Source organism: Salvia hispanica, chromosome 2 (assembly GCF_029641045.1).
Source record: "Salvia hispanica isolate PSC_SH4W2 chromosome 2, Shi_PSC_v1, whole genome shotgun sequence".
Lineage (NCBI taxonomy): Eukaryota > Viridiplantae > Streptophyta > Magnoliopsida > Lamiales > Lamiaceae > Salvia > Salvia hispanica.
In genome coordinates this window covers 32431577-32456232 of record NC_142693.1, presented here as the reverse complement: position 1 = coordinate 32456232, position 24656 = coordinate 32431577, and the positions used below count along the sequence as shown (strand labels likewise).

General features: G+C 36.5%; 4 protein-coding genes across 6 annotated transcripts; 2 read left to right on the top strand and 2 right to left on the bottom strand.

The window, feature by feature from the left end:
- Positions 1–5681: 5681 nt before the first annotated feature.
- On the top strand, positions 5682–7249 carry LOC125207374 (xyloglucan endotransglucosylase/hydrolase protein 9-like). The gene is made up of 4 exons (XM_048106681.1): positions 5682–5868; positions 5964–6064; positions 6149–6342; positions 6708–7249. The coding sequence occupies exons 1-4, from the start codon at positions 5682–5684 to the stop codon at positions 7117–7119; spliced, it is 894 nt and encodes a 297-aa protein (XP_047962638.1). The 3' UTR covers positions 7120–7249.
- Positions 7250–7339: 90 nt separating this feature from the next.
- On the bottom strand, positions 7340–9164 carry LOC125207363 (putative pentatricopeptide repeat-containing protein At3g15130). Its single transcript, XM_048106669.2, has one exon. The coding sequence runs from the start codon at positions 9071–9073 to the stop codon at positions 7358–7360; it is 1716 nt and encodes a 571-aa protein (XP_047962626.1). The 5' UTR covers positions 9074–9164; the 3' UTR covers positions 7340–7357.
- A 1193-nt stretch (positions 9165–10357) lies between these two features.
- Positions 10358–16635, bottom strand: DUO3 (Homeodomain-like superfamily protein). 2 transcript variants are annotated; one of them, XM_048099053.2, is made up of 10 exons: positions 16521–16635; positions 14618–16225; positions 14155–14521; positions 13435–13519; positions 13155–13211; positions 13016–13075; positions 12715–12933; positions 12181–12413; positions 10921–12097; positions 10358–10827 (listed from the first exon to the last, which is right to left on the bottom strand). In XM_048099053.2, the coding sequence occupies exons 2-10, from the start codon at positions 16134–16136 to the stop codon at positions 10417–10419; spliced, it is 4128 nt and encodes a 1375-aa protein (XP_047955010.1). In that variant the 5' UTR covers positions 16137–16225; positions 16521–16635; the 3' UTR covers positions 10358–10416. The 2 variants fall into 2 exon arrangements, with proteins under 2 accessions (XP_047955010.1, XP_047955011.1); XM_048099054.2 differs by having other exon boundaries at positions 14618–16161.
- A 2340-nt stretch (positions 16636–18975) lies between these two features.
- AGD15 (ARF-GAP domain 15) lies at positions 18976–24139 on the top strand. Of its 2 annotated transcripts, none has more exons than XM_048123342.2 (9): positions 18976–19189; positions 19828–19886; positions 19956–20046; positions 20124–20178; positions 20339–20429; positions 20508–20688; positions 20769–20943; positions 21018–21078; positions 23976–24139. In XM_048123342.2, coding segments are annotated over exons 1-8 (705 nt in total). In that variant the 5' UTR covers positions 18976–19138; the 3' UTR covers positions 21020–21078; positions 23976–24139. The 2 variants fall into 2 exon arrangements, with proteins under 2 accessions (XP_047979299.1, XP_047979244.1); XM_048123287.2 differs by lacking the exon at positions 23976–24139 and adding an exon at positions 21336–21410.
- The last annotated feature ends 517 nt before the right edge of the window (positions 24140–24656 follow it).

The following is a 24656-nucleotide window of genomic DNA, read 5'->3' as shown; positions in this document are numbered from 1 at the left end:
GTATATCGACTCAATTTTCCAACAGCAAAGGCTATATCGGGTCTAGTACTAATCATAGCATACATTAGTGATCCAATAGCCTTCAAATATTCAAGCTGATTCACAACAACTCCTTTATTAGGCACGAGTTTTGCACTAGGATTAAAAGGAGTCTTAACTGAAGAACAACCTTTGAAGTTGAACTTTTCCAACACTTTCTCAATATAATGTGATTGAGAAATGGAAATTCCTTGTTCTCCATGTGTGGTCTTAATTCCAAGAATCACATCAGCCTTCCCCATGTCTTTCATTTCAAACTTAGATGACAAAAATTCCATCGTTTTGTCAACTTGATCTTGGTCAGTACCAAAGATCAACATGTCATCCACATATAGGCAAATGATAACCCCTTTACCGGTATCATCAAATTTGCTATATACACACTTGTCTGCTTGGTTTAATACAAAACCATTCGACAACACCACGTCATCAAACTTTTGATGCCATTGCTTGGGGGCTTGCTTTAGTCCATAAAGAGATTTTACCAACTTACAAACCTTATGTTCATTACCAGGCATGACAAAGCCTTCTGGTTGTTTGATATAAATCTCTTCATTTAATTCACCATTCAAGAAGGCAGTTTTAACATCCATTTGGTGAATTACAAGATTATGTATAGCAGCAAGTGCTAACAATAATCTAATTGTGGAAATCCTCGCAACAGGAGCATAAGTATCAAAGTAGTCAATGTCTTCTCTTTGTCTAAAGCCTTGGATAACCAATCTGGCTTTATATTTGTCTATGCTTCCATCCACCTTCATCTTCGTTTTGAAGATCCATTTGCTATTTAAAGCTTCACAACCGGGTGGTAAATCCGTTAGTATCCAAGTACCATTTTGGATTACAGAATCCATCTCCTCTTGGATTGCCTCTTTCCAAAATGCAAAATCTCTTGAAGCCATAGCTTCTTTGTAGGTTCTTGGATCATCACCAATAGCAAAGCAATATTGATATTGAAAATTAATTTCATTTCTTGATCCTTCAAGTAAGTACAATTGGAAATCATTTCCAAAAGGCTTAGCTTTTCTTGCTCTACTACTTCTCCTAGCCTCAGGAGGTGTATCCATCATTTTTCCAGTTACATCATCAGAGTTACTAGACCTTGCAATCATGCCTCCAGGTTTAGGTATAGACGTGAATCTATCCTCATTGCCAAATTCAGCATCCTTTGACTCAATAATAGAGTGCACAGATACATAGTCATTGGGTTCTAAGACATAGAACCTATAACAAACAGAATTTTCTGAATACCCCAGAAACACACAATCTATACCTCTTTGACCTATATTTTTCATTTTAGGGTCAGTTAGTCTTACCACTGCTCGACAACCCCAAACTCTGAGATAACTCAATTTTGGTGGTTTCTTATGCCAAAGTTCATAAGGGGTGATTTTGTTCCTTTTGTTAGGAACTCTATTCAATAAATAACAGGCTGTTAACATAGCCTCACCCCAAAATCCTTCACTTAGGCCAGAATAACACAACATTGAATTAATCATTTCTTTCAACGTTCTATTCTTTCTTTTAGCTACACCATTTTGTTGTGGTGTATATGGAGCAGTCGTTTGATGTACTATACCAGTCGATTCAAAATACGCTGGATCATAATACTCACCTCCCCTATCAGTGCGAAGAGTTTTAATCTTCACACCATGATAAAGCTCTACACTTTCTTTAAAGATTTTAAATTTATCAAGAGCTTCATCTTTGGAATGACAGAGATAGACATGGCAAAATCTAGTAGCATCATCAATAAAAGTAACTACATACTTTTTATTACCAAGAGATGGAGTCGAATGAAAATCACACAAATCACTATGAATAAGTTCAAATACCTTAGTTTCTTTATTGACATTCTTATTGAAAGGTTGTCTAGTTATCTTAGTTAACATGCAAGTTTTACACTTTTCACCATTCAATTCAAAAGCTGGTATTAAACTCATTTTCGACATATCTTTCAATCTCTTGTAATGTACATGTCCAAGTCTAGCATGCCACAATTCTGATTTACTAACATGATTACTAGAACTAGTAGAAGTCATGCAAACATAATTATTAACAAAAGAGACATCTAAATTCAACTTAAACATGCCACATAGATAACCAAAACCAATGAAATTACCATGCCTTGACAGAATGTATTTATCACTTTCTAATACTTGTTTATAGCCACAACTATTCAATACAATACCAGAAACTAAGATTTTACGAATTCCAGGTACATAAACTACATTTTCTAACAATAAGGAATTTCCAGAGGTAAATACTAGGCTAACAGATCCTATTCCTTTGATTGGTTCAGTTGCAACATTGCCCATCTTCAAGGAAGATCCATCTTCAATTGGTTTAAAGTCCTTGAACCATTGACGATCCTTGCATACATGACATGTTGCACCCGAATCAATCCACAATGAGAGATCATCATCCTGCACATAAAATGCTTCAGAGATTATTGATGCATAATAATTCTCAACCGAATGATCATTAGGTACAAAAAACGAACCTGGTTGCTTTTCAGGATCCTTGGATCCATTTGGACCAGCCTCGTTTTCCCCTTTTCCTCCACCCTTTCCAGACTTACAATCCTTCTTGAAGTGCCCGGATTTGTCACACTTCCAGCAAGTCAGTTTGGGCTTCTTATTCTCATCCTTACTGTAATTCCCTTGAAACTTCCGTTTGCCTTGAAACTTACGTTTCTCTTTACCAGCCTTTGAGGATTCACCCTCTTCCACCATGTTCACAGAAGAACCAACCATGTTTTTAGCATTACCAACAGAGCCCTTTTCCATATCACGTATGGACTGTTCAATTTGGAAGTCATGTCCCAGTTCGACCAAATTCAACTCCTCCTTCTTATGTTTCAGATTATTTTTAAAATCCTTCCAAGAAGGTGGCAGTTTATCAATAATGCTAGAGACAGAAATGGATTCATCCATCTTCGTATCATATTGGGAAAACTGTCTCAATATCCTCAACAACTCGTTGTATTGTTCCATGACAGGCCTCGAATCAACCATTTTATAGTTAATAAAATTACCAACAAGAAATTTCTTGCTAGAGGCATCCTCTGCCATGTATTTGGCTTCGAGGGAATCCCACAATTCCTTAGCAGACTCAACATTTTGATACACATCAAACAGAGAATCAGACATACCGTTTAAGATGTGACCACGACATATGTAGTCATCGTTCTCCCACTTCATCCACCTCCTTGTCTGTTCCAGAGTTTCATTTTCAACAGCCTCGGGCATGGGAGTACTCAGAATGTACACCACCTTGAGATTTGTCAGCATGAAGTGCATCTTCTTTTGCCAGCGTCTGAAATCCTGGCCAGCAAACTTATCCAACTTCGCGAAACCTTTCGCTCCTTCCTTCATCGTTTCTTTGTTCGACATAATTGATTTGATCTTTGTTAGGGAGATTTAATATATAGAACAGAAAAACGGATATCTGAAAGTCGTGATAAACACTTTCAGATCAAATCAATTTTGGTGGTTCTACCAAAGTTATTTGATTGGATAAAATTCAGAGTATGCAGAAAATTCATATGTGTATTCAAGATGATGAACCAGAAGAATTGATCAGATTTTGAAGAAGATGAACCGATGCAGCTGTTGACGAAACAGTGCATCCGTTGGGAATTTAACTGAAAATAACTGATTTTCAAAAGGTTTCCGAAATTGCAAATTAGTCCTTCGATTTTCAGAAATTACATTTTCGGATGAATTTCTGAAACAGCAACTTCGACCCCAGCCAGGGGCTCTGCCCCTTGGACCCCGCTACCCGGGGGCGCTGCCCCCAGACCCTCGTTCATCTGTTTAGGGGCTTCGCCCCTAACATCATAATGAATTCAAATAAGCGTGCACTCCACCCCTCCATACTTAAATGATGTATCATTATAACAATACTGATCAATCAAGTTAATCCAATTACACTAAAATATCCAACAAATTCTTCCTTTTAATTTTTCTTAAGGAAAGCAAGTTAGTCTAAATGAAGCTTGATTTATTCTAATTTAAGCTTATTCCTTTTGAAGCAAATGTGTATTTTAATTATGTTAAATTAATATTTACCAACCAAAAAGTAATTAAGATTCTTTTATTTGTCACTTTATAAACTTTCTAACTGTACCACACTATTGCTACCGCCGCATTACCCAACCATACTAATTATTAATTATACAAATAATTGGTAACAAGTAGTTTGAGTTAAATTTATTAATATGATTATCCATAATCCATCTCTCTCATGTATTGTCGTAACCCAATAAAAAATAAGATCATGGGTGTTTTAATGGATTTAATATATAAACATTAATAAGCCGTCTACCAAAGAGAATGTGAACAAAACTGTCACACACATACAAACAAAATAATACTACTCCTATCATATAATTTTCACACACTAGCATATACTTATTGGCTATGAGATGGACTCCACTATAATTACACTTATATATTCTGTATATAACATGCTACCCAATTCCCCATTCTATATCGATCGAAATGTATAAATGTTTATTAAATTACTAATATAAACCCATACTTATTTCCTTTTTCATGTAAACCCTAATGTTCAAACTCAATTCCTATAACTAGATACAATTGGTCATGATTAATTCTTCTAACTGGTTATGCAACAACAAATTTACAAGTCACTTAATTAGATATTGATCTAGTACCACTATCGTAGACATCCACGTTTGCCTTCTAATTCTTAATTATCTTTATAAATTTGGCAAATTTGGATAGTCTACTCTCGTTGTATAATTATATTGATTCGAATGTTTCTCACCAATGTCAAAAATACTTGATATAACTTTCTATCATTAAACACGCCCACAACAACTAAATCATTGCTCTCAACAAGTAAATTTTGAACCCGCAACCGATTTAAAAGATTTTGTTTACTTGAATAGTTCATACTCATTAGAACTAATTAGGTGGTGTTCGATTTCCAAGATAAAATAATACTAAGATACAATCTAGGATTGAATTGTGAGATTATTTTAGTAATATGGGGTTAGCTATGACTAATTATCTCAAGATTATCCATCTAGGATTGAATCTAATGAATCAAACACACTACAAATTTGATCTCGGATACAATCTTGCAAACCAAACACCCTCTAGGATTCTCTATTAACTAAGTGCGCCGTTTAAGAGTTGCGGCATATTGCCGGCCATTAATAATTATTCACTTTCTCATACTAATATTTACCAATATTTAGATTTATATATCAATTTTTCAATCATTTATGTCCCAATAGTAATTACAAGCTACGTGCGTTTTTTTTTTCTTTTTGTTGTAAACTACTCCTTATAGAAGTACATTATATTAAGGTTAATTCTATATATTTCTCAAATTTTAATGTATTTTTCGAAAATGTCTCTAATTTTATTAAATATCCTTTAAAAGGCTCCAACTTCTCCAAAACTTTTCTTAAAACTGGAAACTTTGTGGAGAAAATATATGCTTAAAAACACAAATGATTACCCCTAATTCTTATTTATTAGAATACATAATGTGGGCCATAATTAATCTCATAGATTATATACAAGTACAACTTGACATAAAATATTGATTTGCAACATCTTATAAATACCCCTCAACATCTCAAATAAGATCACAACAAATCAACAATGCTTTCCCAAAACAGATCAAAATGCAAATCATCAATCACTTTCACAAACACCATTTCCATAATACTTCTGCTTCAGACAGTGATTGTCTCAGCCGATTTCAACGAACTCTTCGAGGCTGACTGGGCGCCAGATCACATCGTTGCTCAAGGCGATCGAATTTCACTCTCCCTCGATTCTTCCACAGGTACTTACTCACATCTCAGAATGACTTGGAATTCGCATTCTACTTTTATTTTTCAGATTTATTTTTAATTTCTAGTTCTCGTTTAATTTTTGCAGGATGCGGATTTGAATCAAAGAAGAAGTATTTGTTCGGAAAAGCCAGTGCTGAACTGAAACTGGTGCAGGGAGATTCAGCTGGAACCGTCACTGCTTATTATGTGATTAATTAACTTAATTAATTAATTTCTTGACAAATAAATACCTAATTATAAATTAATTAAGAAATTCATGCATGCATGCAGATGTCCTCGCAAGGGCCGAATCACGATGAGCTCGATTTCGAGTTTTTGGGGAACGTATCGGGAGAGCCGTACATTGTGCAAACAAACTTGTACATCAATGGCACAGGCGACCGCGAGCAGAGGCATTACTTGTGGTTTGATCCCACTTTGGACTTCCACACTTACTCCTTTTTGTGGAATCGTCGCTCCATCTTGTAAATAATTAACCATTACTTTTTGTTCATTATTTGCTATTTTTTTCAGGTTAATCTTGTTTTGTGTGTTCGACTTTCGTTGTTTAAAACGTTTTTTTTTCTTCAAAAAGTGTCAATTTTGCGAAAAGTTTGATTTATGTTTCGCTTGATGTATTCTGGCGATGGAATGATGAGTCCAGCTTGCTAGATTCTTTAAGGTTCCGTTGTCGAAATATGTCAAGTTGGACATAAAGCAAACTTTTGCGAAATTTCGATTTTCAAAGAGAAAACGAAAATTAGGGACATTTTTTTAAAAAAGGATTAAACATATTTTTGTTTAATTATGAATCTTGTTTTTAGTAGAATTAATTTCCATGTATTATTAGGTTTCTTGTGGATGATATTCCGATAAGAGAATATGCAAACAAGGAGAGGAAAGGAATGCCATATCCGAGAAAGCAAGCGATGGGGATCTACGGGTCGTTGTGGAACGCGGATGACTGGGCTACGCAAGGAGGGAGGGTGAAGACGAACTGGACCAACGCTCCGTTCGTCGTCACCTTCAACTCCTTGGAGATCGACGCGTGTGCTTTCTTGTCGGACAAAGCAGACGACGTTGATGCAGTGGCAAAGTGCGGGAAGTCGGGACAGTTTTGGTGGGATAAACCGGTGGTTAAGGAGGAGCACAAGAGAAGGAGAAAACAGCTCAAGTGGGTCCGTGACAACTTCTTGGTTTATGATTATTGTAGAGATGTTGGCAGGTTTCCCCAAGGATTACCCAAAGAATGCCATGGTTGATATAGTGTGTGTTTGTGTGTGTTTTTTTCTTTAGAATTGTATTTGAATAAGTGTGTTTGCTTTCACTTCGAAAGCTTGTGTTGTGTTTCAATGTGAGTTCTTGTCAATGAAATTTCAAGATTTGAATCTATAGACTAATCATGAAGAAATTCGACGGCAGCTCGAAACACTGCATTTGATAGAATTTTCCGATACTCGTGGGCCGACAGTAGGGTTGGCCAACCTCGAGCGACCCCATCTAATCCGTCTCACCGATCTCAACCCAGCTCGTGCCGGGCATTTTCTTGATATCCCTAATCTCCAACCACTCTCTCAATGTCTTTGCACTCCCCCAATCCTCAAAATCCGCGAAAGTATTGGACATCAACACGTACGTCGAGGGATCATCCCGATCGGCCGCCAATGCTCCCTTCGCGGCCCGTCTCGCCGTCTCCACGTCCCCGTGGAGACGGCAAGCCCCGAGCAGCGTTTGCCACACGACAGCGCTCGGCTCGAACGGGATGCGGAGGATCAGCTCCTCTGCCTCTCGTATCCGCCCCACCCGGCCAAGCAGGTTCACCACGCAGACGTAGTGATCCTCGCTCGGCACAATCCCAAATTCTTCGGTCATCGAAGAGAAATATGTAAGCCCTCTTTCGATGAACCCCCCTTGGCTGCACGCATACAGCAACGAGACGAGTGTGATGTGATTAGGCCTCTCCCCCTCAGCTCTCATCTCTTCGAAAACGTTGAGAGCTTCCTCCGCCTCCCCGTTCTGCGCGAACCCCATGATCATCGTGGTCCACGACACGACTGTGCGCTCTCTCATCGAGACGAACACCCTCACCGCACCATCCATCTGCCCGCCTTTTGCATACAAGTCAAGCAGGGCATTTTCCACACATACATCAACTTCATCACCTAGTTTAGCCACCAAAGCTTGCAATTTCAGGCCTTCATCGAGGCTTGAAAGACTAGCACAAGCGTTGATCCCCGTTGCTAGAGTGAACTTGTTAGGTCGAACCCCAGCCCTCCTCATACTCCCGATCACCCTAAGCGCCTCCGTTGGATCACCACAGTTGAGGCACCCCGTGGCTATCTGAGTCCAAGAACACACATCCTTCGACGGGATCTCATCAAACGCTAGAAAACCTTGGTTTAGTCTGCCACTTTTCAAGTACATATCCACCAAAGCATTGCCTACACATCTCTCCCTTCCATGGCCGGATTTCACAAGGAGGGAATGGACTTGCAGCCCGGTTTCAAGGGCCGACAACTCAGCCAGCCCCGTGAGAACTGTTGCGAACGTGAACGCATCCGGTTTCACACCCTCAAAGAGCATCCTACGCCAGAAACTAGGTATTGAATCACAACCGAACTTCAAGAAACCGTCGAATAGAGCATTCCACGACACGACATCTGTGTCGAGGCACGCCTCGAATAGACGAACAGCTTCATCAAACTCACCATGCCTTATCAAAGTAGTGAGCAACGCATTCACCAAATACACATTGTTCTCGAATCCGAACTTGATCACCATCGCAAAAACTTGGAAAGCGGAGATCAAGCAGAAAATCTCCGAAAAGGAGCAAGCTTGGAGCACGCTCACGAAAGTGAACTCGTTGGGGCGAACAGAGCTCCTGTGCATAGCTGAGAAGAGAGAGAGTGTTTGAGAAGGGAAGCCCTTTTGGGCGAAACCGGCAATCAGGGCAGTCCAAGAAACCACGTTTCTTTCGGGCATTTCGTCGAACAGTTGGAGGGCGTTTGCGGTGTCCCCGCATTTGATGTATGCGTTGATGAGATGGTTGTGGATGAAGATGGAATCTGGTTGGTGGTCGGATGCTTTGATGAGTTTTGCGTGGATTGATTTGGCTTTGGATAGATTTGAAGTCTCCACGCAGTGGCGCAGAATGGTGGCATAGGTAGTGGTTGATGAACTTGCTGTGTGAAACTTTCTGAGATGAGAAAGTAACATTAGTTATTGTATTAGTGAAGTTGAATACCAACTAATGCGTATAGTCGCAAGCATTCGGATTTCGGTTTAGATTAGACCAAAATATATTGAGACGTTAGACTATGTTTATCAGCAACCACCCAACCCAACCCAACCAGCCACTTTTTCAATATTTAATTTATTTCTATCTCCTCCACATCATCTTCCACATCATCAATATTTATCCAACCCAACCACCCACATTTCCATAGATGGGCATTAGTTTGGTTGGTGCCAACAATTGCATCCCTGCTCACGAAACAATAAGCAGACATTAATGACATGTCTTCTTGCTCACTCCAATCATGTGGAGTGTTTGAAGCACTCAAGTTGGTTGGTGATATGACTTGGCTTGAATGTTGGTTTTGAAATGAATTTTGGAATTGATCAGAATTTGGAAAATCATCAAAACTAGGGAAATAATCTTGAGAAGGATTAAAATTTTGGGAAGGGTTGTAGTTTTGGGAAGGATAGAAATTTGGGGAATCGGAGAATATATTATTCTCATCATCATCCATAGTTAGCAACAAAGTAAGCTTAAAAATATGAAATTTTATCAAACAAGAAGATTATAGGAGGAGGAAAGAGATATTTTTTTTTGTGTGCAAACTATAGCAAATGTGGTCTCTATTTATAGAGGAAGAAAAATTATGAATTTTGATATAATTTTTATAATTTTATAATATTTTATATTAAAGATATATTAATTTAAAAGTATATATATATCAACCAATGAGATTGTGCCATTTGGCACAATCTCATTGGATGATGGAATGGAGACCGCCTGGTTGGTGTTTGGGTGGAGAGAGACCGTGGTCTACTTGAGATTGAGACAATATTATTGATTTTTTATTTTTTTTTTAAAGGTGGGGTGAGGTGGCGGTCGACCCACCCCACCGATAAACATAGTCTTATAAATGAGTCTCGGATTTTTTTGCTTAGTTTGATTAGTTCATAGAGTATATAGTAATTCCTAATCAAACTAAGCAAATCCGAATGCTGAAGGAAAAAAAAAATCTAATCCAATGAAGTAGTTGGATATCTACGATAATATGATGACAAAAATTTATCACTTTAACTAGCTGTGATATGTTAGTTCAATGAAATGGCAATCGCATGAAAAATGTATAGTTTAAAGTACGTATATTTGAAGTAAACATTTATGTATTTAAACACAATTTCCTTATTATATTTACTCTGTTATGTTTTTAACTAGTACGCATTAAAGATAACAAAACAAATGCTTATTTCTAGTACACTAGAAAATTGACAAATTTGGCCTTTTCATTAATATGCAAAAACTATGAATAATCATAAATTATCAGTTAACCAAATTCAACCTTGGCAACTTTCTTTGAATTTTCTACAATGGTGGCAGCGTTTGAGTTAGAATTGGATCTGCAGACACGTTTTCTGGGAGTTCTTGATGGAGTGTCGCCGCTGAGATGCTTAGATGTGCGTTTCTGCATCTTGCCGGAGCCCTTTAAATCTACGAGAAATTTATCGTCTCCTGCCCTAGTACCAAATGGTCCAAATTCATATGCATTCTTGGGGTTTGATTGAGAAGCAGGAGGGCAAGAATTCAGATTCAGGGAGAGTGCATTCGGCTTCACATGAAGCCCGGTGGTATCCAATCCTATCGAGCATGCTTCTGATGTGCTGCAAGGATTGCTTCCGTGGTCATTCTGGAGCTGCCTTTCGTCAATATCTGCATCTGTTTCTTCTAGGTGCATTTCCTGAAACGAATTTGTAAAGCTTGTAAGAGAGATCTAAGTCTCTAACCATTTCCTAGTAAATCAAAAAACTTCTGCAAATTAGAGAATCATTACCTCATTTGGCACGTTGACAACTTGTTCCGAGTCAGATGTACACTCTGCATCTGAATCGGCCATCTCCTCACACTCAAACTCGACGTTTTCCCCAAACTCTTCCTCAGAGTCGCTTAATTCTTCCTGTTCCATTACAATTTCCGGGAGGGACTCATCATGCATGTCGTCAGCCACTTTCCTACTTCCTCTGTTTCTAGGAGTAGCCAGTGGAGTTTCAGTTGAGTCAAACTGATTGCTCATCACATCTGGAGTATAATCTTTAGCACTTTCAGATTCTATGACACCAGACGCGGAAGCAGCTAGTGATCTGCTAGTATCACGTATAATCGTATTTCTGCTTTCTCGATTCTTGGCTGACAAACTGAGGTGGATATTCAAGTCTAGCTCATTGCCCTTTTTACTAAGGCTGCTGCCCTTTGTACCTGAAGCACTTGAATTACCATCTACAGATGCCTTACTCGTCGAGGAAAGATGATTCCGAATTGGAGGCTTCGACGCTGCAGTGGGAGGAAGCCTGCCAGCAGGATGTGTAGCTAAAGAACTTGCACTCACATCATCAGTTCTCTGTAAAAGTGGATGAAAGTCAACGCCGGATGGTGCAGCGTTCTTTTCAGGAGGCTTGGATGACTTGCTGAGAAAGTTCACAGCATCTCTTATATGCCGGGGGTTGTGAAAGAGACTGAGACTTAATTGTGGTTGATTTCCTGGAAAGAAAGAGAACGAACTAGACGTGCTAGGACTGCTGGGGTAGTAAGGCAATTGACAATCCTGAGGTGCCTGGAATAGCAGAGGATGCATCTGAAGATCCGTGTCGCCTCTCTCTACTGTAAGTTTGTTAGTAGCGACATCAGAAAGATTTCGCTGCTGATTTTTAATAGTAACATTAACATGGTTGTTCCTTGTTACTCCAGATTGCACGGAAGAGCCAACTCCCACCTGCATATTGCTCCCAGCGTGCAGAGTCCGATTTTTTGGCATCAAACCAGCATTTTTCATGATATTTGCCGAATCTTTTGCAGATGTGATGGCTTGAGAGTTCTTGAAAGCTGATTGTGACATAATTCGAACGGATGGAGGCAGATTGACAGGAGGCAAACCAGGAGCTAATTTGACCAGGCGTGCATTATTTGGTTTCCGAGCACGGTAGGGCCGCATAACTATTTCGGAAGTGGATGGCCTAGAAATTACAGTAACTTATCTGAATGTCAAGCACGTAATGCAGAATGCCAAGAAAAGTTTATTGCAGAACCAGGGGAGTACCTTGAAGCAAGTGCAGACTTAGAATACATTGGGGGTTGGATGTCTCGATAACCAGGTTTATCTTTCGCCTGAGAAATCTCCTGGGATAGCAGGCCACTGGGAAAACTGGAAGAAGCATGGTTTTCTGGCATCCAATCAGCCAAAAATGCTTCATGGACATATGCTTCATCTTCTTTGTCTATGTGATTATCTCCACTGTTTGTTTCTTCAGCAGCATTATCAGAGCTGTCACCCTGAAATTTAAGTATTTATGGATCAACAACAAAAGAAAGATTTAGATTGTTCTTCGACGACATGATAAAGTCACCATAACAATTTACTGTCACATTGCATGGCATGCACACCCAAAATTTAATTTTGTACAGCAGCGGGCACTAAGGATGCTTGATATAGCTAAATACACACTAAAGGAGCAGTATGAATTACTGAGTGATGATGACAGCAGCTAATATGAAAACCAACTTGTTAACAAATATGTAAATCCATTTGAAAGGCAACAAAGACCTAATTAATCTAGTTCAGAAGTAAATAAACCTCTTTCTCAGATGACGAATGCCAACTTGAGGGAGAAGGTTTGCTACTTTTTCTTTTGGATTCATACAAACGACGCTTTGCTTTCTTGTTCGCATCAGATTTATATGATTTCTGGGTACCAGTAGCAATGCGCCACTGCCTCGGAAGCAAGGAGGGATCTCTATAAGGAAGAAAGAATCTCCATATGGACATGAAGTCGAGTTTAAACTTTTTCAATCCCTGAATCATTAGAATCATTTAGACTCCAGAAAAATGTCATGTAAAACTTTGCAAAATTAAATTTAGTCATTCGGGAGCATACCAGTTCAATACGAGCAATTTCCTCCAAGGTCAAGGGGGCGTTTTTTATCCTTCTCACAGACTACAAACAAACAAGTAACATACTAAAACATGATGGAAGATTTGAAGCTAAGCAAACAGCATCACAAATAGTCACAAACCTTTATTGGATTTTCTGGCGCTTTTGATGATGCACGATTCTTTTGCCTCACGAAAATCTGTTTTGCAGTATAAAGGATTATTTTCATGCTATAATTATATAGACACATAATGCCAGAGAACTAATGTCATACACCCTTCCGATGGAAATGTTAGAAGTTGACTTCCAAAGTTTTATGCAAAAATTGTGCACAACACATTGTTAAAAGTTGACCAACTATAACCCCAGAAAATACACAACATCGCAGTCTTTAAATTACAGTTCACAGTAAAATAGGTTACCTGATGCCTAGATTTGCAAGGAAGAAATCGCTGCTGTATAGCTTTCCAGTCAGTATTGTATTCCATCAAACCCAAGGCTAGTAATCTGTAAGTTCCATATCTAGTTTGTAAGGCATAAACGAAGAAACAAATATGTACAGGTTCATAAATAAAAATGAGGATCTTTGTTGACTGATGCTATTGCTACAACCTTCACATCAAACAATATACTCCCTCCGTCCCGCCATAAGCGAGCCACTTCTTATGGGCACAGGATTTAAGGAATTCATATTTAAAGAGTGAAAGTAGAGAGAGTAAAGTATGAGAGAGGGAAAAGTAGAGGAGTGAAAAGAATAAAGTAGGTGGGAAAATAAAGCAAGAGAGAGGATTTTTTGCTTAAAAGGGACAGTAGGATCACGTAGAGATTCTAGAGAAGCTTCCAGGGTAGTACTTATTGGGAAACTGACATGATATATAAGTGACATAACCACTCACGTGCCAACACACATAAAAGATCAAAGATTGCAAGCATTGACCATGAATATGACAATATCTAAGGCCAAAATATTTGTGCGATTCTACGTTCACCTAAAACACTTTGTACCAAGATTTTTTTTCGATTGTGAATAGTTGAAAATGCAATATTTTCACAATATTTAATTAGAGACAAGACAAAAGTACAAAATTTAATGAATGTTAAAATATTGTATGATGTGTAGTAAACAAAAGCATGCAACTTACTCATCCTCTGCATCGGTAAAAAGTACCCGAGTAGTAAGAGAAGCAGGAGCTGGCTTGTGAGGATAAAGGGCAGGATTAAACAACGACCAAAACCTCTGAGCTAGCCTAGCAATTTCCTTAGGAACGGGAGCAACTGGTTGATTTTTGGCCCTTTCAAGCAGAGTTGTGGCCATATTCTTCTTGGGCAGTCGATGGCTGGCAGAGGGTGAAGGCGCCTTGTTAGAATCTAGGGGAGTGTTCTCATCCATTTCTCCTTGACCAACAGACTCAGGGGAGCATAGGGAATTGCGAAGAGGAAACAAGGGCTCCTTTTGACCAGGAGTCTCAAAACCACGTTCAATTTGATGGCGTTCATATGCACGCACAGCTGCCAATCATTTTATAAGTATGAAAATGCATTAATATACAAGTTGCAGACAATATTTAAAAAGTAGGACAAAAGTATGAATCGACTATGATATACCAGAAGAAACATCATCAATATAGTTTTCAACTAGTTTGAGTGGAGCTACATCTGTGACAGACAGCACTGGACCACAAACATAAGGAACCCATGAATGGTATTCTGGAATCTGAGAAGAGCCTGCCTGTTCATCGGAGTCCAGCTCTCTGTTGCTTCCACAGGGAAGATTCTGTTGTGCAATTTTATTGCCATCTGTAGATGGAAGCATGTTCTGATTCCCATCTAGCACAGATGGATGGATATATGGGGGGAAGAAGCAAAAGCTAGGATATGGAACTGTTCTCCATGCCAGAGCTTGATCACGTTTCTGAACCATCTGTACGGCTAATTCTTTAACTTCGGAAGCAATATGGCTTTTCCCAGGCTCAAGAACAGATAACGAGAAAACCTGAATAAGTAGTTGTATGTGCTCGTGAATAAGACAATGCAATTGCCCTATCTGATGTGGGGTGAATCCATAGGTGTAGCCATTATTTACAGGAGGCATATGGGATGAAGAAAAGTTGGGTGTTAAGTGTCTTCCTTCTGCAGTTGATAAGGATTCGATTGATGCAAATGGTAAGAGTGGTCGCAGTGGTCTACTCAACTGTCCTGCTAACCTCTTGCTGTGTTCAATGGAAGCTTTTTGGCTTCTATTCCGCCTAGTCGTTCTTCTTTCTTCAACCTCCTCTGGTTCACTTTCCAGTGCCTCTTCAAGTTCAAGCTCAAAGTCAGCATCATTTTCTTCATCTTCATCATCAACATTTGCATTCTCTTGCAAATTCTGGGAATCCTCACCTCTTAAAACAGCTGCCAAAAATTTTCTATATTCCTCTTCATCATCAACATTTTGAAGATCGTCTTCATCATCAGTTTCTTGAAGGAAAGTTTCAAGCTCATCAAGTGTGAAACTTGCAAGAGAATAACGAGCCCTAGTTCGCATACAGATGGCACCCTCAGCATCCACATCAACCATAAATTTCCTGGAATCTGTTGCACTGTCAACATCTACTTGTCTGGTTAATCCACTCTCCTTGTCAAATAGTGATCCATTACCAGATTGATTTACCAATGTGGAATCCTGCTCTGTAGTCGAAGAATAAATAAGGTCCAAATTTTTCCCAACTTCTTTTCCAGAAGAAAATACAGCATGCATCACATTTTCATCGCAGTTCTCAACATCCCCACTGGTGTCCCTATGTTTTCCAGACTCGTTACCAACCGCAGCACATTGCTTTCCCTTGCTGTCAGCAACATCCAAGTCCAGGTCTTCAACTTCAGAACTCAAACTTGAGGAGGCTTCCATTGAATTCGTCTCCTTTAAAAAAGGATTGAAATCCGCATCTTCATCCTCATCCTCTTCCTCAGCCACATCTGTGTTTCGGTTACCATCCTCCAATTCGTTCTCTTCATCCACCTCATTCTCATGTCGCAAAGCATCTTGGTCCGAGGCTTTAGATAAGTTAAAGCAATCAACAACAGCATTGTCCTGATTCGGGTCTCGAACTTCAGTAGATACTGACGTAGAACACCCCGACATTGTGATCAAATGATACGCCCAGGGGCTACAAACAATGCATAGAACCAAAACAAACCCCTTCTCTAAATAACTTGACTGAATGATTCAAACTGCGAAATGAATAACCAATAAACTGAATTCAATTTTATCATTCATGTTGAATAGCAAAACAGAATCTCAGAAGATAAATAAATATTCTGCTCCAGCTCAGAGTCTCAGACATTTACCCCCAAATTACATGCTAAAATCTATTAAAACAACGAGTGATATATAGCATAACCCTAATTGACTACGCTTTGTAGTTTGTAGCAATGCCATAACCACAGCAGTCAGAATCGAGGAGAGGGAAAATTGCCCTTTTGAAGGAACCCTAATTGGTGGTTAAAGCATAAAATCAGAACATACCAACAATAGATAACTCAGCGGCGGCCGTATCCCGGTAACTTCTCCGTCGGCCGGTGATCGCCGTGATTTCGTCGTCGTTTCGCGTTTCTGACATTCTGTTTTCTTCTCTATTTTATTTTCCCCTTCCTTTTTTCACTATTTTTTATTTTTTATTTTAGTGGGAAAAAAACAAACTGCGATATGATGGGCCATTGATTGAGCCCATTTGTTCCACTGATATTTTGGGTTTTGGCAGCTGGGCTCAATGTATTAACAAATTAAAAAATGGGTTTATAATAGTAAGTTTTTTATTTAAGTATGGGCACCAAAATTATTTTGTGTCTATGTTAATAAAGTGTAGTATTAATAATTAATAATACTTCGATCATTTTTCTATTATTTTTTTAGATACTAATTATATATTAAAACTCGAACCATATCGATCGTTAAAGATTAGTATTTTTCATTCAACGTAGTGAGTATCTTAATTTTCTTTAACTTTCATCTTTTCTATATTCTTGGCTTAATTATTTAAAATTTTGGCTATTTACATATATCCAAAAGAGTTACTGTACTAGGAGTATATGTTTTGTGTACAAGTTCGACTGTCATATTGACGTTCCAAATGCGTATAAGTTTGACAGTCATATTTATTCTAAAAAATGAAATCACTGATACTGAATGATGGGATGAGATCCTCTACAGTGGATGAAATCACAGCAATTGGTGTTGTGGTTGAAACGCACAATTTTGTGTATAAAACTCAAATAGTGTTACATGTCTTTTTTATTCATTTTTTATATGATGTGTTAAGGGCTTTTTTTTATTTTCTTTCTGTAAGCATAGTTTTGTTATATCTTGTATATATAATATGTTTCTTTTTATTATACTATATTGTATATTAAGTATAACTTAGATATTATGTTTAATAAGTATATATTTATGGGGTATATAATATTTTTATTTAAAAATTTAAAATACATTAAAATATAGTTAGATCTATAAATTAAAATGCTTACCAATTTTAATAATAATATACTATTTTGTATATAGTATATATATATATAGGGTTTATTATGCATGTTATGTAATCATATATTTTGTTTAATATTTTTGTTTCTCACGTACATACTTAATATCTAATGTGAATATAATACATAAAATTATAAAACATATAAAAAAGAAATAAGTACTAGTATATATTGAGAATACGTCAGAAAGCAAAACTATGCTTGTATATATAAACATTAATAAAAAAGCATGATTGATTAAAGATTTAAAGGTTTGATAAACATATCATATAAAAAAGAATAAAATTAAAGGACAAGCATTATTTGCGTTTTATACACAGAATTGTGCGTTTTAGCCACAGCACCAAATACTATGATTTCCTCCACTGTAGAGGATCTCTTCCCCTGAATTAATACTCCCTCCATCCAAGTACACGCGAGATATTTCTTTGGGCACAAATTTTTAGGTAGCGGTTAAATAAATAGAGAACAAAGTATGTGAGAAAAAAATAGGAGAGATGATAAAGTAAGAGACAAATATAGTATTCCCCCCATTCTATAGTAATAGAGTCATTTTATCATTTTAGTACATTCCATAATAATAGAGTCATTTTTCTTTTTAGTAAAAGTCAACACATTTTTCCACACTTACTTTACTCTCTCTTACTTTATTCTCTATTCATCTTTCTACCTTTTTCATTTTCCACTTTACTCTCCCTTTACTTAACTCGCCTAGCACAATTTTTCTTAATCTCCGTGTCGAAAAGAAATGTCTCCATTACTATAAAACAGAGGGAGTATTGTTTTTTGCAATAAAAGAAAATGTGTCACTTATATTGGACCCAAAAAAAAGCCCCACTTATTATAAGACGGTGGGAGTAATTAACGAAGGTATTTTCTACTACTCCCTCCCTCTCTGAAAATTTTCTACTAACTCATTCTCACCCACATTTTATTATAAAACTAATATATAAAAGTAGGATCCACATGCCACTAACTTCTTCAACACACTTTTTATTATATTTCTTAAACCCGTGCCAAATCAAATGGTGACAAATTATGGAGGAAGGAGACACCTCAACACTGAGACAAAATCGACCCTTACCCATCCGAAAATAATAAATAGAGCATCAAATTATTGCACAAAATAAACCATTACCTTTTTCAGCCAGGAAATTTTATTAAAAAAATATTATTAATCACGACAAATACTAATAGGAGTTTTACTTTTGCCTGGGATATATTGTGATTTTGATACATAATAATTTAAAAAAAAAATCCTTCCAAACCATCCAATTAATAGTTTTCTAGTTTCAATCACAAAAGAAGAAAATATTTATGGCGTTTGTCATTTCATAAAACATGTGTGATTGCCGTATTTGGACACAGCCGATGTTTACGGAAAACTAAACCTAGATAGGATCTTGGCATCCTCGGAATCTGTTAAAAAACCATTCAGCCTTTGTTTTATCTGAAAATTCATTTCCAAAATTTAGACAGAGATTGAGAGACATTACAAATCGTCTCTCTTTCTCTATGATGTGATTCTCCGTTTTTCACCCTTTTTTCTTTCTTTTATCCCTTTTGCAATTGTCTTTGATTTTGTTGCTGACCTATAGATACAGAGCCATGAATGAGAAGGCATCTGTTTCCAAAAGGCTCAATGCCAAACATGCAAAGGTGACAATCCCTTGTTATAATTTTTTCCCTCTTTTAGTTATTTTTTGGTTAATTTGTTTTTTTTTGGATTTCATAAAATTCCAATTTTCTATCTAATTGTATGTTTTCTCCTATGCATCACCCTATTTAATCTCAATGCCTCATATGTAATTGGAATTTATGTTATGTAATGAGGCAGGAAGAACTCAAAGAGCTTTATGCCTTTGCACTATGAGGGGTGTTTTTTCTGACTTTATTATTAGCTCATTTTTAACAATTAGCAAGTTTGTTAAATGTAGTTGCTTTGGTTCATAGACTGTACAAACTTTGGTTTTCTTAGCGAGGACGCGAGAACCGATTGCTCTGAACGAATTAACTATATGCATTGGTATTTTGATAATATTAAGGTGCAGTGTTGTTAATGTAGTTTTCTCACAGTGCAACATACACGTATGTCTAGGAAACATACTTTATACGTTAAATGCAGTGTGTTCGCGATAAAAAAGTTGGACAAATTTGTGTACCGGTCCCTACTCCTAGTCCTAGGTTCTCATTAATGGCTTGCTTGTGCTGATCTTGGCAGTAGTTAAAACTGACACTTTATAGCAGCAAAATTAACGATGTTTATACGAGCTAACATTGTTTGGGGCGATTGGCAGATACTATTAGATCTTCTTAAACAACCGGGAAACAAGGAATGTGCAGATTGCCATAACAAGTATGTTCCCACATCCTACCATAAAGTAGAGGTTTGAGCGAAACAGATAACAAGAAGCATTTATTGCAGGGGTCCACGGTGGGCAAGCATCAACCTCGGGATATTCATATGTATGCAATGCTCTGGAATACACCGCAGTCTTGGAGTGCACATCTCCAAGGTTTTTCCTATCCACACTCATCAACTGATTGCTATGTGTGCTTTTGTCTTGTTCTTATTCGTGTTTGTTGCAAATAGGTAAGATCTACGACGTTGGACACATGGCTCCCCGACCAGGTTGCCTTCATGCAGGGTAAGCCAGATACGCATCTGTGCAGATAAATGAAACGAATGAGAGTTTGTTGAACACTCTGAATGAAACAGGACATATAGTTGAAATAAACAAGTAATGGTTTAACTCTGTAGTTGTGTGTCTGTTGATTGATTGAGTGATTGAGCGTCGTGTTGTGCAGCGATGGGGAACGAGAAGGCCAACAGCTACTGGGAAGCGGACTTACCAGCAGTGTTTGTTAGAAGTCCAATTGAAACCTTCATTAAGGCCAAGTGATTCTTCGGCCTTGAAACACTGCACTGAACGTATAATTATCTTAGTAGAGTTAACGAGTTAGGTGTTCGTTGCAGGTATGTGAGTCGAAGATGGGCTCCAACGACCCCACAGCCAATACCCGAAATCTATGAAGAGAACACCACCTTAACAAGAAAGGAAATTCCAAAGAGAGCAAGAAGATACTCTCTGGATGAAGAGTTTTTCATCAAGGGAATCCCAAAAATTGAAGCTCAAACATCATCACATTGTCGTGCGGTAAGCTGAACTATCGCACGCCTGTTAGTCCCGCATTTTAGGTTGTCTGTGTGTCTAACTAGCTACATCCATCTAAGCAGGAATCTTTTAATTTTTTGGAATCCTTCGAAGAATCTTCATCTCCGGTCAGTTTTGAGGCATGTCCGTCTATTAAGAATGTGGATGCTGGTACAGATCTCTTTAGCCTGCTCTATGTGTCGGAAGAAACACAAGATCGTACCGTGGTGCCTCCATCGCGATGGGCTACTTTTGAGTGTAAGAAAATTTCTCAAATGCACTTTTGATGATTAGAGATCTATATGTTTTTCTTGACGAGCATCTGGTTTTAGGAGGCGACGCATCGACTGGATGAGGAAAAATATTCGAAGCAACGGATGTCGCGCACATAAGGTACTTTTATGACACAACTTATCTTCTTCATCCTTGAATCGAAAATGCACTATGAAGAAATAGTGGTTAGTCTTCTTGATTTCATGAAAGTAGTGAAACACCATTGCATTTGCCTAGTTCAGTTTGGATGATCACAAGATAATATCATAATAAAAAGAATATTTATTCAAACTAATACAATAGTGAATAGTATGATCATAGTATATAACTTCATTGTAGCCTTTTGTAACATAATATTTGTGAATTCTATGAAACAGGCACTCTATTGATCCTGACATGTACTGAATTTGTGAACCTTACTCCTTTAGAAACATGATACTTTTAAAGTACTAGTGTTTATTTATATTTATATACACTCTTGAGTAACATAGCAATGTTCGAAGATATAATGAGGACATCCATAACGTCGAACACTGAACACACTTTATTTACAATGTTCAGTAGGCCTGTCAAATTGGATACCCTTTCGGGTACCCGATCCCGGAATTCTCAAAATCCAATACCCGATACCCGACCCGAATTTGATTTCGGGTATCCGGATACCCGACTCGGGTATCCAGTCCCGAAAAATCGGATATCCAGTTCCAATTGTGATTTTAATTTTGATTTTTAAAAAAAAAAATTAACTACAAACTTTTAGAATTTATTTAATATTATTTAATACAAATTTAATACAAAGTTGAAGTACTAATATTCAAGTAAAAATAACTACAAACTTTTAGAAATACAAAATTCTTATAGTAGCTCGAAATTAAGAGAAAATAACTATAAACTTTTAGGAATACAAAATTCTTGTAGTAGTTCGAATTTAAAAGAAAATAAATAGTTATACTTTGAAAAATACAAAATTCATAAGTTACATATTAGCATCTTTCATCTATCCACAATAAGTCAATAACCATCAAAATTCATAAGTTCAAACATTCATCCTTTATAAATATCACAATTCAATAATTCAATTCATAAGAATCAACATCTAACAATAATATCATCTAAAAATTCAAAATTATAAATATCACAAGTCAATAAAATTAAAAAATTAAATTACATATCTTATATGCTAACTATTAAGTATTAATTAAATTATAGTTAAGAAATTAAATTATACTTATAATAAAAATATAATTTATTAATTTTAGAAAATAAATCAGATAAATCGGATAATTCGGGTATATCCGATCGGATATCGGATAATCCGATACCCGATAATCTAAAATTCTCACTATCCGATCCCGATCCGATACCCGAAAAATCGGATTTCGGATTTCTAATTATCCGACTTTTTCGGATTTGGATATCGGGTATCCAATACCCAATATCCATTTTGACAGTTCAGTATTCATGGATCTCATTGCTATTTTTGAGTACTATAATTTCACACCCACAAGGCCACAACCTTAAAAGCATTAAAATACTTCACTTGCAATATTAATGGATCCCACCGACTTTGCTGGTTTCTTATTTGTATATTTAAATTAAAATTGATTTATGAATACACAAAAATACTACTCCACTAGAATTTTATTAAAACAATGAAAATTATATAATTGGAATTAAAAAACACACACAAATGACACATATATATGCATGTTTATCATATGGTAGTATTACACACAATGCAAAGTCAATTTTATTCTTACTTTAACAAAATTGGATTGGAATAATAAACAAATTAAAATCAATTCACATGGTGGGCTCTGATTGAGTTATGTGTAAGCACTCTGTAGAGTGCTTTTACCCTTTGTAGAATATATAAAACACTTCATGAAGTGCTCTAGCAATGGACATATTTTGTTGGTCTACGAACTATAATGAGTGTTCAGTACTCCGTTGTTAATGCTTTAGTTGAAAAAACGAGTAGGAAATTAATTTGTTGTATGATATGGAAGTTTGCTGTTTTCTCAAGCATATTAAATGCCCATTATGTATCTTTTTTCCGGTTGTCTTATGTTAGATATTTACTGAGAAAACATGTAAAGAAAGACCTAAAACTGATTGAGACATCCCAAAGTCTCTGGTTATCATTTTGGACATTTCTTCACAACTTTAAATTAAAAACTAAAAAGACAAGTGGGATAGTGTTTGGTGATCTAGATTAGAGAGAATCATATTCAAGAAATACAGGTGACTTAAACACACACATCATCTTGTTCAAAGTCATTAGTGAAAGTATTGTTGAATAATCATTGTCAATTGAAATTGGTAATCGCTTTATCATGTAATATAATATTAAAATAAGACAAAGATAAGGATTGATTGGTTCCTAAAAGTGATGGATTGAATTTTTGCCATTTCAAATGGGAGCACACATACATAGCTTAGATCTTTGAATAATACTTGACAATTGACATATTAGCTGGAATTGTACATCCTTAATTTCTAATATTATTTTATTTGAATTCATACCTTATTTTATGAACAATATGCACAATTTGATACCATTATGACAACATTCTCAGCTACAAGTGAACATAGAAAAATATACTTGGGGGCGTTAAAATGGAAAAAGTTTTAGCTACTAAAAAAACATAATATATAGAAAGTAATATATGTATATTGCTAGCTATCTCTTACAATTGTACTCAATTGAAATTTAAAATATTGTGTCGATTATTTGTATTTAATAGTAGCAAGTAATATATGTATATTGCTAGCTATTTCTTGCTTGTTTTTAGTGTGTGGCTGTGTGCATATATATGTATTTGATTTACATGATTGAAAAATGAAACTTAAACTTTCTATAATTAAAAACTACACTCCTTTTCAAAGACACAATATCATGTGCATGCGAATTATTGTTCAAAATTCCTTAACTTCAATGGCTATCTTAATTATTTGTTATTAAAGATTTTTTGGACACTTTGTCATTTTTAAATGCTAACCTTATCTTTTTCCAGCGATTCGTATCTTGCAGACACTTGGAAGTGACAAAATCAGAACAATTGGTTCGATTTTTTTTTTATTAAGATAAGATATGGTCAATCATAATTTTTAATAGCATAAATGTCACCTTTTCCTCCTTTTGTTGCATTATTTTGGCAGATACAATTATATAATTCAATATGAAAAAGTCAAGCCTTGGCTCTTAAAGAGGTCTAGTTGGTTATAAAAAAACAAATGTAGTAAAAATTTACCTAATTATTTAGGTTGAAATTAATGTTAAAGGGATAAGATTCACTAGATTATGACAATTTGTACATGATACTATCTATGCCATGATTAGTCTTTTCTATGGCTTTATAACCTTATGAATATTTATATCAATAATTGAAAAAAATACTGTGGATGATAACAACGTCTATTTTTTTTTCAATGATAGCAAATGTGAATACATTAATTATTGGTCGTCCAACAAGACTCCAAGCCAATGAGTCAATATAATTTAAACTTATTACACTATAATGTTTGATTGGTTAAATATAATTCATTATGTTCTTGGGGTCTTATTCATTCTTCCCATGAATTTCTTTCATTTTTCAAGTTAAATTTAATAGTATTAAATAACTGTGCACCAATCATAGTTGTGGGGGTTGTCCAACTCGACATTCTGTCTCATACATATTTGATGTTATAGTATC

Bases quoted from the DNA above. Each gene is read 5' to 3' on its own strand.
- LOC125207374 (XM_048106681.1), top strand. From the start codon at position 5,682: ATGCTTTCCCAAAACAGATCAAAATGCAAATCATCAATCACTTTCACA. The intron at 5,869-5,963 runs GTACTTACTCAC...TAATTTTTGCAG, and splicing joins CTCCCTCGATTCTTCCACAG to GATGCGGATTTGAATCAAAG. The intron at 6,343-6,707 runs GTAAATAATTAA...ATGTATTATTAG, and splicing joins TGGAATCGTCGCTCCATCTT to GTTTCTTGTGGATGATATTC.
- LOC125207363 (XM_048106669.2), bottom strand. From the start codon at position 9,073: ATGTTACTTTCTCATCTCAGAAAGTTTCACACAGCAAGTTCATCAACC.
- DUO3 (XM_048099053.2), bottom strand. From the start codon at position 16,136: ATGTCGGGGTGTTCTACGTCAGTATCTACTGAAGTTCGAGACCCGAAT. The intron at 13,520-14,154 runs GTAAGTTGCATG...TGGAACTTACAG, and splicing joins TTTACCGATGCAGAGGATGA to ATTACTAGCCTTGGGTTTGA. The intron at 12,414-12,714 runs GTTTATTTACTT...CTTAAATTTCAG, and splicing joins ATTCGTCATCTGAGAAAGAG to GGTGACAGCTCTGATAATGC.
- AGD15 (XM_048123342.2), top strand. From the start codon at position 19,139: ATGAATGAGAAGGCATCTGTTTCCAAAAGGCTCAATGCCAAACATGCA. The intron at 19,887-19,955 runs GTATGTTCCCAC...CATTTATTGCAG, and splicing joins TGTGCAGATTGCCATAACAA to GGGTCCACGGTGGGCAAGCA. The intron at 20,179-20,338 runs GTAAGCCAGATA...CGTGTTGTGCAG, and splicing joins CCAGGTTGCCTTCATGCAGG to CGATGGGGAACGAGAAGGCC.